The 13,099-nt window shown below is 39.4% G+C and overlaps 1 protein-coding gene across 2 annotated transcripts in view; it reads right to left on the bottom strand.

Moving 5' to 3' along the window:
• UTP20 (UTP20 small subunit processome component) overlaps positions 1-10,199 on the bottom strand; it is a 94,845-nt gene extending 84,646 nt beyond the window's left edge. For both annotated transcript variants that reach the window (XM_066262659.1, XM_066262667.1), the window contains exons 1-7: positions 9,996-10,199; positions 9,473-9,553; positions 5,472-5,538; positions 5,227-5,359; positions 4,577-4,765; positions 1,360-1,441; positions 531-668 (exon numbers count right to left, since the gene is read on the bottom strand). In XM_066262659.1, the coding sequence (XP_066118756.1) occupies positions 531-668; positions 1,360-1,441; positions 4,577-4,765; positions 5,227-5,359; positions 5,472-5,538; positions 9,473-9,553; positions 9,996-10,040 (735 nt within the window). In that variant the 5' untranslated portion in view covers positions 10,041-10,199. The remainder of the gene's footprint in view (positions 1-530; positions 669-1,359; positions 1,442-4,576; positions 4,766-5,226; positions 5,360-5,471; positions 5,539-9,472; positions 9,554-9,995) is intronic.
• Between the last annotated feature and the right edge of the window lie 2,900 nt (positions 10,200-13,099).

Below are 13,099 nucleotides of genomic sequence, written 5' to 3'. Positions count from 1 at the left end.
GAATAAACAAGATTATAGCAGCTTTGGTAGTTAACTGTCTCAAAAGGAATTTCTAAATCACGATGGGACTTCTATCATCCAGCTGCCCCTCCATACCCACCTTTGCTCATGAATCAGTTGATGTTACCTTGTAGGTAGGATTCAGGATGAAGATGAGAGCAATGACCTTGTAAGTAAAAATACCTAGTGATCTAGAGCCTACATTAGGCAAACTTAATTCCCCATTTAGTGCTATTTATTCTTGGCAAGCTTCTGTCCATCATTTCAGTAAATCTTTTGTTTTCTTTTTTCTTTTTTAAGATTTTATTTATTCATTTTAGGGGGGGGGGTGAGAGAGAGAGGGAGAGAGAAGGAGGATGAGCAGGAAGCATCAACTCCCATATGTGCCTTGACCAGGCAATCCCAGGGTTTCAAACCTGCGACCTCAGCATCTGAGATCGACGCTCTATCCACTGCACCACCACAGGTCAGGTTTGTTTTCTTTTTAATACCTTTCACACAGACTCAGAGTGTTCCTCCCGGTTATTTACCTTCCCCGTACAGGAGTGAAACATGTTTCTCACTCCTTTGCACATTTCAAAGAGCAACTGTCCAACTCCTTCTACCTTTTCCGGATGTTCGTCAAGATCGAGAAACATTAAATTGAAAAGTGCATTTTTATCAGAAACCTAAAACATAAAATGTAAATGGAAAATTGTATAAAACATACACATATCCAAATGAAGAAATTTTACTCGCTATACTACAGATTCATATTTAAATATAATTAGGGCAAAATTCTAAAAGGAATGGATATTTGTAATCATCTCAAACTACTATAGTAGTATACTTACACTTGTATTGTCTCAAAAATGATTAATTCATTGGTATAAGGCATGCACCAAGAAAAACTACATAAAGACAAATTCTGTCTTTTAGAGAAAACCATATATTTTATGAGTATTAAAGACAATTTAATACCAATGTTTTTATTATAAAACCCTCTAAAATTTACAATGAAAACCAACCCAATCAGACCTTTCAGGAAATCATTATAAAAATTCCTGTTCATTTCACTGTTCCTGTATTTATTGGCTTGAATTAGGGGGTACTTTATACACACATACGCACACTAAAAACTACCAAAAACCTAAATAACAACAAAAAAATGATCCAAATTATTTCACATTAGTGAGAAGACTAAACCTATGGTAAGATATATTCAAAATACTTACAGGTGTGTGTATTATATATCATATTACAATTATATTATATTATATATAATTAGTCCATAATAACCACATTATAAAAGATACCAACTTTTGTTCATCAGATTCTTGAGGATTAATGAACAATAAACACATAAAATATCAGACTAACCTTTCTCATCAAAAAGGTAAAGCTTTCGGCAGCAAAATTTCTTATATGTAGTTTTTTATGAGCCAGGAGTGTACTATACATCCTATAAATTAGAATAATAAGACATGTTTAATAATTACAATTTTAACAAAGATGGACTACATACCAACTATATGTCTAACCAACACTGTACTAGGCATGCAAGGAATATGTGGCAGGTATAAAATAATTTTAAAATCTCATTTGATTACCAAGACACCCACATGTTAGAACAGAAGACTAAAGGTCACAAAAATTAAGAAGCATAGAACTGGTGGTGCTGGACCTACAGTAGTGAGCCCGGAGGAATTCAGGTGAATACCAAAGTGCATGTCACTAGAGATAAAAGTGAGATCAAAGATGGGATGGGCAGAAATGATCACAATCAGGAGATAACAAGGAGCAGTTGGTCAGGACGGGCAGCTGTAGATAAAGTTTCCCCATAAACAGGTGGCTCTGAGCACCAAGCAGAGTCTGGACTCCAGCTTACATTCCTGTAAGCACTTCCTGTGTAATTTCATCTTATCAGCACAACTCTATAGGTCAGGGAGCATAAATATCCCCATTCTACAGAGAATGAAACTGAGGCCGAAAGCCTAAGCAACCTGCTCCAGGTGAAAGAGCCATATAGCTATAACTAATTATTCATACAATCACTGTTTAAATTGGTCTCCCCGCTGACTAGAGACCATGGAATATCTCTATCTTTGTCATATCCCTATTACCCTAACAACTCCTTGCTCAAAGCAGGTACTAATGTTGATTGAAAAATAAATGAATATTTTCAGAAAGATCAATTTGGTAGCAATAAATGCACAAATGAAATAAGAGAAGAAAGAAGAGGCTGGCAGTCCATCTAGAAAGATAGGTGAACAAGGGCATGAAAGAGGTTGGTGGTAGAGGGGAATGGCAAAGGATGGACCCAAGAGACATTTCAAGAGTCCCTGCAATAGAACCAGAGGCCTTATAGTGTCCCTAGGCCCTTTATGATCCCGTCCCCTAACTACCATGACACAGACATCGCCTAATTACTCTTCCTTATCATGCTGCTCAGCCACCCAGTCTCCCTCGCCGATCCCCAGCAAGCCAGGCAGGCGCCCAAGATAGGCTCTCCCTGCTCAAACGTAGACTTTGAAAGAAGAGGGTATTTTATTTGTGATTGTATATCAAGTGCTTGACATACAGCGTTCCATTCACTGAACTGACTGAATGCATGAGTAACAGCAACAAGAGGATTTGGAGCGTCAAGACATAGCCAAAGATGCCTCTAAAGTACCAAGTCTCTGTGATGGGAAGAACGATGGTATCACTATAGGAACTAGGCAACCAAACAGGGCCTGGCTATTGAGTACATAATTACTGAACACGTAAATCAATAATATTTATAGTTAGTTTGAATGGGAATGCATTGACTTTGGTTTCAGTAATACTCAAGTGAAAAATCACCTGGCTATTGAAAATGTCATATTAAAAGCAAAGAAATTTAGAACTAGAGAGACTGACTTAGGAGATATAAAAGTAACAGAACTCATAAACTAAATAAACTATAGCCCTGATCAGTTGGCTCAGAGGTAGAGTATAGGCCCGGCATGTGGATGTCCTGAGTTCGATTCCCAGTCAGGGCCATAGGAGAAGTGCCCATCTGCTTCTCTACCCTCCCCCCTTTCCTTTCTCTCTGTCTCTCTCTTCCTCTCCCACAGTCAAGGCTCTACTGAAGTAGATTGGCCTGGGCACTGAGGATGGCACCGTGGCCTCGCCTTAGGCATTGAAATGGCCCCAGTTTCAATGGAGCAGCAGCCCCACATGGGCAGAGCATCGCTCCCTAGTGGACTTGCCAGGTGGATCCCAGTAGGGCCCATGCGGGAGTCTGGCTCTCTGCCTCCTCACTTCTCACTTAAGAAAAATAAAAACAAACAAAAAACCCAACTATATATCCCCCAAGATCTCACTGCTTTGTAATGAAGTAATCTTGTTTTCTAATACATTTGACCAAAAGCTTCATAGAGGACTAGTAAAGGCTAGAAAAATATTTTTCTCATTCTTTGTTCAAAGGAGGGTAGGGTGGGGGGTGGGGGGGTGATCCAAAAACAAAATCTACAGTCTTATTCTATACTCATACCTTTATGGCAGGAGAGGAGAAAAATTAATCTTATGTATTCACGGGGCAATTAAAATGCATAAAAATAATGAGGACACCAAGTCAAAAATCCCATCAAGTCCCAGACTGAAATAGATTATAAATAAGCCTTACTTTAAACACAAAGCTACTATAGAATTCATTCTCTTTCCCCGTTCACATTTGCTCACAAATACTGTGTCTCTTTTGGTATGAAATAAGTATAATCTATAAGTAGGATAGGGGCTGGGGAAATGTAGATATTTAAGATGAGGTTCTTAAAATAGCTTACAGGTTTGTAAAGGATACCATTACATTATGAACCAACAATTACTAACAGAAGTTGTGAAAAGTGGTCTGGAATGCCAGAGGGGCTAAGTACAAGGCTTTCACTTCTAGCCAAGGAGCCCAGGAATATTAGTGGAGGTTACAGAAGCCAAGCCAGGCTTTAATGGGGAGGGGGATATGATTTCAATACTAAGATATAAGAGAAGGTCAGGTCAACGCAGACTGGTGAGGTGGACCGTGGACCACTTTGACTGGAGAACCAACTTGTTATAAGGAAATAACGAGAGGTTGAGCTAGAAAGGTCGTTTGGAGTCAGCCAGAAGCCAGGGAGAAGGCAATTAAAGAACATAATAGAGTCAGGTAGCCATGTCAGCAGATACACATGACAGATATTAGGCATATTTTAACTAAATACAGGTAAGTCAGAAATTCTCTCCTGGTTGTCAGTATCAATAAAATCTGCTCTTGACCAAAACATAAAACGTTACAAAACTTAAAGCCTGATTCTCTTTATTAAGAAGGATCAATTTATTAACGAGCCTCAAGCACAGTCTTCAATACTGAACATGCATACATTGCTTTTGCTCTCAGGACTCATGCAGATTAGGAGCAGGACTGACTACAGCCAGGTATGACAAATCTTTTGGAGATCATGGGAATTTTCTTAAACTGCATTGTGTAGATGCATGCATAACTACTAATTTACTCAACAGCATTGAATTGTCAATAAAATATAATAAAAGTTAAAAGCAAAAAAGAAAAAGACAAAGCCCCGTATTAGAGAGAAAGGGTCACCTGTATATACTGGACATGTCCTTCACCATCAGCCTCCACAGGTACTTATAAAGGTAGGACAGCGAGGTAAAAGCCCATTCTAACAACTCGGTGTCCTGAGTCTCCAGGACTGCGGTGATAGTGAGAAAGAAGTCCTGAAAATGCGGATAGAAGTCTGTCTGCAGATCCCGCGCCAACTGTACAATCAAACTGGATCACAAATAAAAAAAAGCAATGTTCAGACATATAGACCAAAAAACAAACACTGCATTTCTGTTTCATAAATAACAGTTGATCGCCTATGATGACAGGATTAATTAAAGCTTCCAAATCAAGTCTCAAGAGAGGTATAAAGTTTTTCACACTGTAGAAGTTCAGCAAAGGAACCTGGCTAGAGCAAGAAGATGCATTCCATCACAAATTATGGTCTATCATTCCTATTGTATCAAAAAAAATTATGGGGCTTCCTTAAAAGTATAAAACAAAAGCAAAAAAAGTGTACACCTAAGATTCTGTTTGATGGCAATGCACTAATATTCAGACTAACAGAAGAGGTATATTCTTATTTTTAAATTACAAACACCAGATCCAAGGCATATGTAGGTATAAAACAAAACCACTCATAAAGTTCAGACAAATGTCCAGGAGCTTTCTCTCAACATACTACTTACTCCAAAAGGGGCTGATAGGCGAAACTGTTCTTGACTTGCAGGTGAGTCTTCAAACTCTGAACGATCTCGTTTTGATGATAGACCAGCTGATTGAATGACTGGCATTTGTCAATAACTTCTTTGTAAAATTTTCCTGGGTTAAAAAATATATATGTTGTTGCTTTTCTATCACACCACTATTTAGTTGTTTTGAACATACAAAGTGCAAATGACAGGTCAATAAAATGAAACAAAATAGAAAATACCGAAATGTTCCGTAAGGTTCAATTCTCTCCATTTCAGTAGACCCTCAAAAAAGTAAGTTTCAACCTCCTGTCAAAATTAAAGCAGCCCATTAATCAGACAATTCAAAGACAAACTATAATCACCATAAATAAGAATAGTGATATATTAACATCTCTAGATAATGATGATAGTGAAGAGTTTAAAAAATTCATTTACTTATTTATTTATGTATTTATTTATTTGGTGTGAGGAGGGGAGATAGTGAAGACAGACTCCTGCATGCACCCCAGCAGCCCCATCTGGGTCCAATGCTCAAGTGTCGTCTCCCCTCCTCACTCCTCATCCTCCCACCCAGGGCTTTAGTGCCTGAGGCTGATGTGCTCCAACCTAGCTATTCTCAGCGCCCAGGGCCATGCTCTACCCAATCAAGCCACTGGCTGCAGGAGGGGAAGAGGGGGAGAAGGGGAGGGAGAAGCAGATGGTCGCTTCTCCTGTGTGCGCTGATCTGGAATCGAACCTGGGATGTCCACATGCCAGGCCAATGCTCTATCCACTGAGGCAGTGGCCAACTTTTATTTTTTAAAGGGCATTAACTAACACACTTCAAAAGCATTCATGTATACAGACAGATGCTCAATAAACAAAGTTTTGTTGATTTGGCATCAGCATATACTATAATTTTCTAAAACCTATATAATAGTCATACTAAAGAAAAAGCCATTTTCTATGATTTTTACACTTTTAGGTCCAGAAAAATACACTCACTCTTTACAGTTCTTTCATTTTACTTTTGGAAATATGAACTGCTACTATCTTATGGGGAAGAATTTATTGTTTTTATTAAAGTTGAAAACAAGCTGACCCAGTAACTCCCGTTGGAGATATTTCTTACAAAACTTGCAAAGATGTACGTATACAGATGTTTATTTAGCTTTATTGTACTGGGGCAGGGGATGGAGGGAGAACATAAAACAGCCTAAATATCCAGCACAGGAAAACGACTGGAATAACCTATTTTATACATACTAAGTTATATTATGTGGTGATTAAAAAGATATATAGTATACTGAACAAGAAGGATGTTGATGATATACCCCCAAAGTGAAAAGCGTCACATAGTCAAGTATATAATAGTATCCAATTTTTTCTTTTTAAAAAAAACTCTATAAATTTTACACATTTTGGATGAGAAAAGCATGGAGGAATATACACATACAAAATTGTCAGTACCAGCTTCCTTGGCAATAGGGGTGGAGGGTTGAGATAACACGTCTATCAAAGTTTATCACTACGTTATTTAGCTTAACATAATATATATTACTTTGTACTTTGAAAGGTAAAACCAATAAATTATTACCACTCATGTGCATATGCATGTGTATATATATGTACATATATAAACATATATTATATATGGATATCTATATTGAGAGACAGAGAACAAATACAATAAGCACATATACAAACAGCATGCCAGATCCTCCACACTCTCCAAAAGGGTAAATCCTTATGCTGTGCTTTAGAAATCTTCAAAAATAAAAAATAAAAATGAAATAAAATCAAGTTAGGGAAAATAGAGAGGAAGAAAAAAAATAAAATAAAATTTTGTTCAGTGTCTTAATACATCTAATAGTTTAAAGCCTGAATGTAGAAGGCATTTCTAGCCTAGTACTGTGTCTGGCACATGTCAGCCATTTGTTATAGACTATGTCCCTGTCCCTTTGCAGTGTGATTTGCAGCCCCTACCTCAGGAGATAAAATCTATTTCCTCACTCCTTGATTCCACTCTGGTCTCATGACTTGCTTTGACCAAGAGCATGCAATGGAAATGACCCTGTGACTGCCAGAGCTAGTCTTTAAGAGGCTTCGTAGTTTCTGCTTTCATCCTCTTGGAAAGATTCTGCCAGCATTAAAAGAAGCCTAGTCTAGTTTCTTGAAGATCAAGAGGCTACAAGGACAACTTAGACCAACAAGTCCCAGGTAACAGCCAGATATTTGATTCAGGCCATTCTGGACAATCAAGCCCAAGATCCTATTCTAGGCTCTCTTCTCTGCTAACTTAACACTTAATCCTTCAGTACATTCAACCTCTCCTGTGGCTTAAACACTAAACCATATGCTAAATGTTAAATCTGTAATTCTACCTCTGAAGTCACCAAATCCATACATCCACATGTCTTCTAGACACCATCATTTGGATGGCCACAGGTATATCAAACTTAAGCCCTTACCAAAACCAATCCCATGCTCCTCTTCCTATAAATCTATCTTGATGAGTAACATCTTTTTTTTTTTTTAACAGACAGAGAGAGAGTTAGAGAGAGGGATAGATAGGGACAGACAGACAGGAACGGAGAGAGATGAGAAGCATCAATCATCAGTTTTTCGTTGCGACACCTTAGTTATCCATTGATTGCTTTCTCATATGTGCCTTGACCAGGGGCTACAGCAGACCTAGTAACCCCTTGCTCAAGCCAGCAACCTTGGGTCCAAGCTGATGAGCTTTGCTCAAGCCAGATGAGCCCGCGCTCAAACTGGCGACCTCGGGGTCTCAAATCTGGGTCCTCTGCATCCCAGTCCAACACTCTATCCACTGCACCACTGCCTGGTCAGGCGATAAGTAACATCTTCAATCACCTAGTTCTTGAAACCAAAAACCTTAACCCGACTCCCTTTCTCCCTGCATATCCAAAAAGTCGCAAGTCCTATGTATTCTATTTATTTAATATTTCTAGAGTCCTTCCCTTCCCTTCATCTAACTGCCATTACCATAATTATATCTTACTTAGATAACTACCAAATACTCACAACTGGTTACCCTGACTCCAGTCCTGCCTCTTCCTCCACACTGAAGCCAGAGAGATCTAAAACTTAAACCTCATCACATCACTCACTCCCCTGCCTTAGAACCCTAGATTGAATTCCCATAGCTCAGAATAAAATTCAAACTTAGCCCGACACATATGAAGTCCTTTAGGATCCTTGACTGTCCCTTCTGCTTTCTCTCTCACCAGGTAATCCCTTTTCCCATTCCAGTCAGCAACACATACATATACACCCTACATACAACTATACCCACAATGAACTGCTTTGTAGTTTCTTGAATGTGACATGAATTCTCTAGCCTCTGTTCCTTTATACAGCATTCTTCCTCAGCCTAACAGTCCTTCCTGTCCTCCCTTCCATGCTAAAAGCTATACAAACCACAAGACTAACTTCAGGTATCACTTTGTCTTCATGATTGTTTTTGTCACCCCACCCTATACCCCCCATAAGTTAGGCTCCCTTGACTATGAGTTCCCAAAGCATTATGTACTTACCTGGATCACATCATTTAATGCACTGAATTCATACACTGGAGACAAGGCATTCAAAGAGAAGCTGAACAGAGTCTGACTACAGCCAAGACGAATAATTAAGAACTGAGATTGAATTCCTAAGCTAAAAGCATACTACAGAGGATCTTCAATGGGTAGCGGAGAAATAATTACTTGAAGCAACAAAAAGCAAGTTTTGAGTAGACGTGTGACTGAGTTAGATCTTGGTTAGAGGTGGGGGAAAAAATTATGTAGTTCTAGCCCCTTTCTTTTCATAAAAGAGAAAACTAAGCCCCAGGAAAGCAACTTGCTCAAAATCTTTTTAAAATTTTAGCTTCAGAATATGGATCCTTAACAGTGCTCAGAATGCACACAGAAAGGAAAGAATGGAATCACAGAAACCTCCTGGGTATCAAGAAAGTTGTCTAACACAGCACCCCCCAATAGAACTTTCTGCAATGAGGGGAATGTTTCGTATATGTATTTGTCCAAAATGGGTGGCAACTAGTCAGCTATGATTACTGAGCACTTAAATTTTTAATTTAATTTAAATCAAATTTGCCATGTGTGGCTATTGTACTAGACAGGTCTAATACATTTCATGTTCATAAAGGAATGGCTTGTAAAACAACCAGCTCCTAAGAGGCGAGATTAAAAAACGGACTATGAACCCTTGGAGACTTGTTAATATAACATTCCCTTACCTCATCGTAGTTCACAGTTCTATCAATCCGGTGAATGATATCGATATTCACATTTCCCAATCGTTCAGCAAATGTAAGAAACTGTGGGGGGGGGGGGAGGGAAGAAGCATATTTAAGATACATCATCATTTAATACTATATCTTGAGTATCCGTTTGAATGCTGTATAATAATCACAGGTGGACAGTTTCTTCTTCAAAATAAAAAAGCTAACGCTTCCATAAGCTTCCTTCTGCACCATTATTACACATAGGAGTATGCTCCACTTGCAGAAAAAGATAAAACAGCAGGGGAGAACATCTCCTAAGGAATTAGTCTGTGAGAGTGCATTTGACTCCGAACTTAACGGGATTCCCAGGCACTCCTCAAACCATGGGCGAAATCTGCTGCCAGACTTCTTTCCCCACCCCATGTTTACTACACCAGGAGCACCCCTCTTTTGCTGGAGCCTCCGGGCAGGTGATTCACTGCTCCGAGCCCGTGCCACGGCAATCACGGCTCCCGGTCCAAGCTCCCTCACTCACCCGGTGTGTGTTCTCGGTCTTGTGGGAAACGGGCTTTGTCTTCATGACAGCAGACGGGCAGCGGCCCAAGAGGGCCTGGGAAAGGTCGAAGGGATGCAAACAAATACAGGGATTGGAAACTGGCTGACACACTCGCGGTCTCGGATTCCCAGGTGTCCAAACTCTTTTTCACGTGCGACTTGCACTCTTGGAGGCCGCCATGTTGGAAAGGAGGAGGGGGAGCCTGCGGTGGTCACGTGAGCGGAAGAAGGCGACCGAGCAGGCGTGCCCTCGCTGGGGAGCGGCTGGGAGCTGAGGAAGGCGGAGGCACCTGCTTGCTTGTTCGTGTGTGGAGTTCTTTTTACTGCCATTAGTAAAGGTGGATGAGAACAATGTGCACTTGTATTATAAAAGAAAGCATGTTGGTCATCATTCGCAGCTAACACTCACCACCACTTACTATATGTATCCTGCACCCTGCGAAGTTCTTTGCATCCATAATTTCACCATAAGTGTGTACACTGAGCAAATGAGTCAGGAATCTGTATAGAAATAAGTGATATTTATTAAAGGTTCTCAGGGTTTGCAAACAGAAAACACAACTAGACAATACCCAGAGTATTCTGAAAAAGAAAGAAAAGCTGAGGGTTCTTACAGTACAAAGTACATTCTTGAGAAGAATCAGTCCTCTCTTCTTAGCCTTTGGATTGATGAGAGATGATCTCTGTCGTTTGGATACTCAACTTCAGGTGGTCTGGATCTACGACTATGCTTTCCTGAGTCCTTCAGGGGGGCTAATCAGAGGGCTAACGGGTTTGTTGTACATGCAGGCATTGATACAGGACTGGAAAGTTCAAATGGTTAAGTTTACTCTATGACTATATTGATCAGACACTGGGCTGAAGATAAACAAATTCCCAGCTTTCATATGGCTCTTATTCTACTGTGAGAAGACAAAAAATAAACATGTAAATCTATAGATAGGAATCTATAGACAATCAGATAACAGTAGGTGCTATGGAGATAAATATAGCTGGTGGACAGAGAGGGTGACAGACACTTAATTGTTCCCCAGAATTCATATTCCCCTGTATCTTTTAGAAAAAAAACCCTATACTTCAAGTTTTGGATGGTAACATGGCCATACATTAGAGACTACCTTACCTCCCCTCCTTTTGCACTTGGGTATAGTGTTGGCAGAAGTGTTTTGTATGGCTTCTAGGTCTTTTGCTGATGAATAAAGCCACTTGCCTTGGACCCTTTCTTTTTTCTTCCCACTGGCTGGGAAATGGCATTGACCAGAGCATCCTTGGAAGCCAAGTGTAGAACATGGCACAACCCCCAAATTTAGACTGCTCAATTTTTTACATTTACATGAGAGAGAAATAAACACCTATCAAATATAATTCACTTTGTTTTCAGATCTCATTGTTATTGCAGCTTAGCTAGTATCTTATTCAAAGAGCAACAGAGAAAAATGTGGAGTGTTGGCTACATTATAGAACGTGGTCAGGAAAGCAAAAGCCTGAAGGAAAGGAGGGAGGGAAGGAGCCATGGGATGAAGATAATTCCAGGCAGAAGGACAGCAAGTGCTGAGGCCCTGAGACAGGATTGCGCAGGAATATTCAGTATCCCAGCATGTCTGAAACATAGTGAGTGATGAAGAAGAGAGGAAGTCATCGGGGTGGGAAAGTGGATCACATTGAGTCTTATAGATCACAGTAGGAAATTGCTAAAACAGCCTCTTAGAAAGAACTAACAAGCCCTGGCCAACTAGCTCTACTGGTTAGAGCATCATCCCCATATGCCAAGGTTGCAGGTTTGATTCCCTGTTAGGGAACATACAAGAATCAACCAATGATTGTGCAATTAAGTGGAACAACAAAATTGATGTCTCTCTCTCTCTCTTTCTCTTTCCCACACTTCCACTCTCTATAAAAATTAATTGATCAATCAATAAAGAAAAAAAGAGCTAACAGATCCCCCAAGGCAAGGACAATGGGAAAGAATTCATGGAAGAGGACGTTGCTAGATGCCTTGTGATTACCAAGAAAGGAAGATTACCATCCTTTTCTGGAACATCTATAAGTTGATCATTGCTTATATTCATGGGGAATTCCAGAGACAAAGACATTGTGATTTCAACATATACTTTTAGATGTATTCTCATAATCAAAAACTGTTTGGCACAGACAAAAGTAAGTGATTATCAAAAGGAGGAAGGGGTTGGAGGGAGGGGAATTAACGGAGCCAATATACAGTGACGGAAGTAGTTTGATTTTGTGTGATGGGAACACATGCAATGAATAGAGATGTATATTTGAAAACTATGTGGTTCCTATGGACCAATGTCATCTCATTAAATTTAATTTCTAAATAAAAAACAAGCAAACAAACAAAAGCACAAATGCTGTCTGAAAGGATGTATTGATATTTTCCAGAGATTCAGTAGTGATTTAACCTCAGTGATCAGTAATACTCCACCAAGAAGTGACCAGAACCCTAATGCATAGGCACATGTCTGTCACAAGAGCTATGCAGTCACATTATTATATACATTCATCATCTTACAGACTAGGGAAATCCAGAGGAAAAAAATTACACACATGAGGTAACACAGTAAATTAATAGCAGAACTTGGAGCTATACTCCAGGTGTCCTGACCCCCAGTTTGATACCTTTTCTATTCCAATCAACTTTACTTCATTCTAGATACAAAAGATGGTGGAGGCTCTTTCAAATACTGAAAAATCCCAATGACTTTGGACTGGGTTTGGTTGGGGAGTGTATTATTTTATGTCAGCAGTGGATTTTCTTTCCTAATGATAACTTGTGCAAAACAGCGTGGGATGAAAAACTGCCTTGATAGCCTGCTAGTCAGATAATCTAGATAAAGATAATTACTATTAATAAGGCCTTGTATTAATAAAGGACTTGGAGATTTTCAAATACTTTAATACCCATCATCTCCTCTGATCCTTATGACATCCCTGTGAAGGAAGAAGGGTAGATATAATTTCCATCATATTATAGATGAAGAAATAAAATAACCTGGAGACAGTAAGTGACTTAGTCAAGGTCATGCATCCTCAATTGCTGATGCCAGACTTTCCTATTCACATTCA

This window comes from Saccopteryx bilineata, chromosome 1, assembly GCF_036850765.1.
Source record: "Saccopteryx bilineata isolate mSacBil1 chromosome 1, mSacBil1_pri_phased_curated, whole genome shotgun sequence".
Classification (NCBI taxonomy): domain Eukaryota; kingdom Metazoa; phylum Chordata; class Mammalia; order Chiroptera; family Emballonuridae; genus Saccopteryx; species Saccopteryx bilineata.
The sequence above is the reverse complement of the archived record's forward strand: the minus strand, read 5'-3'. Positions and strand labels throughout refer to the sequence as shown.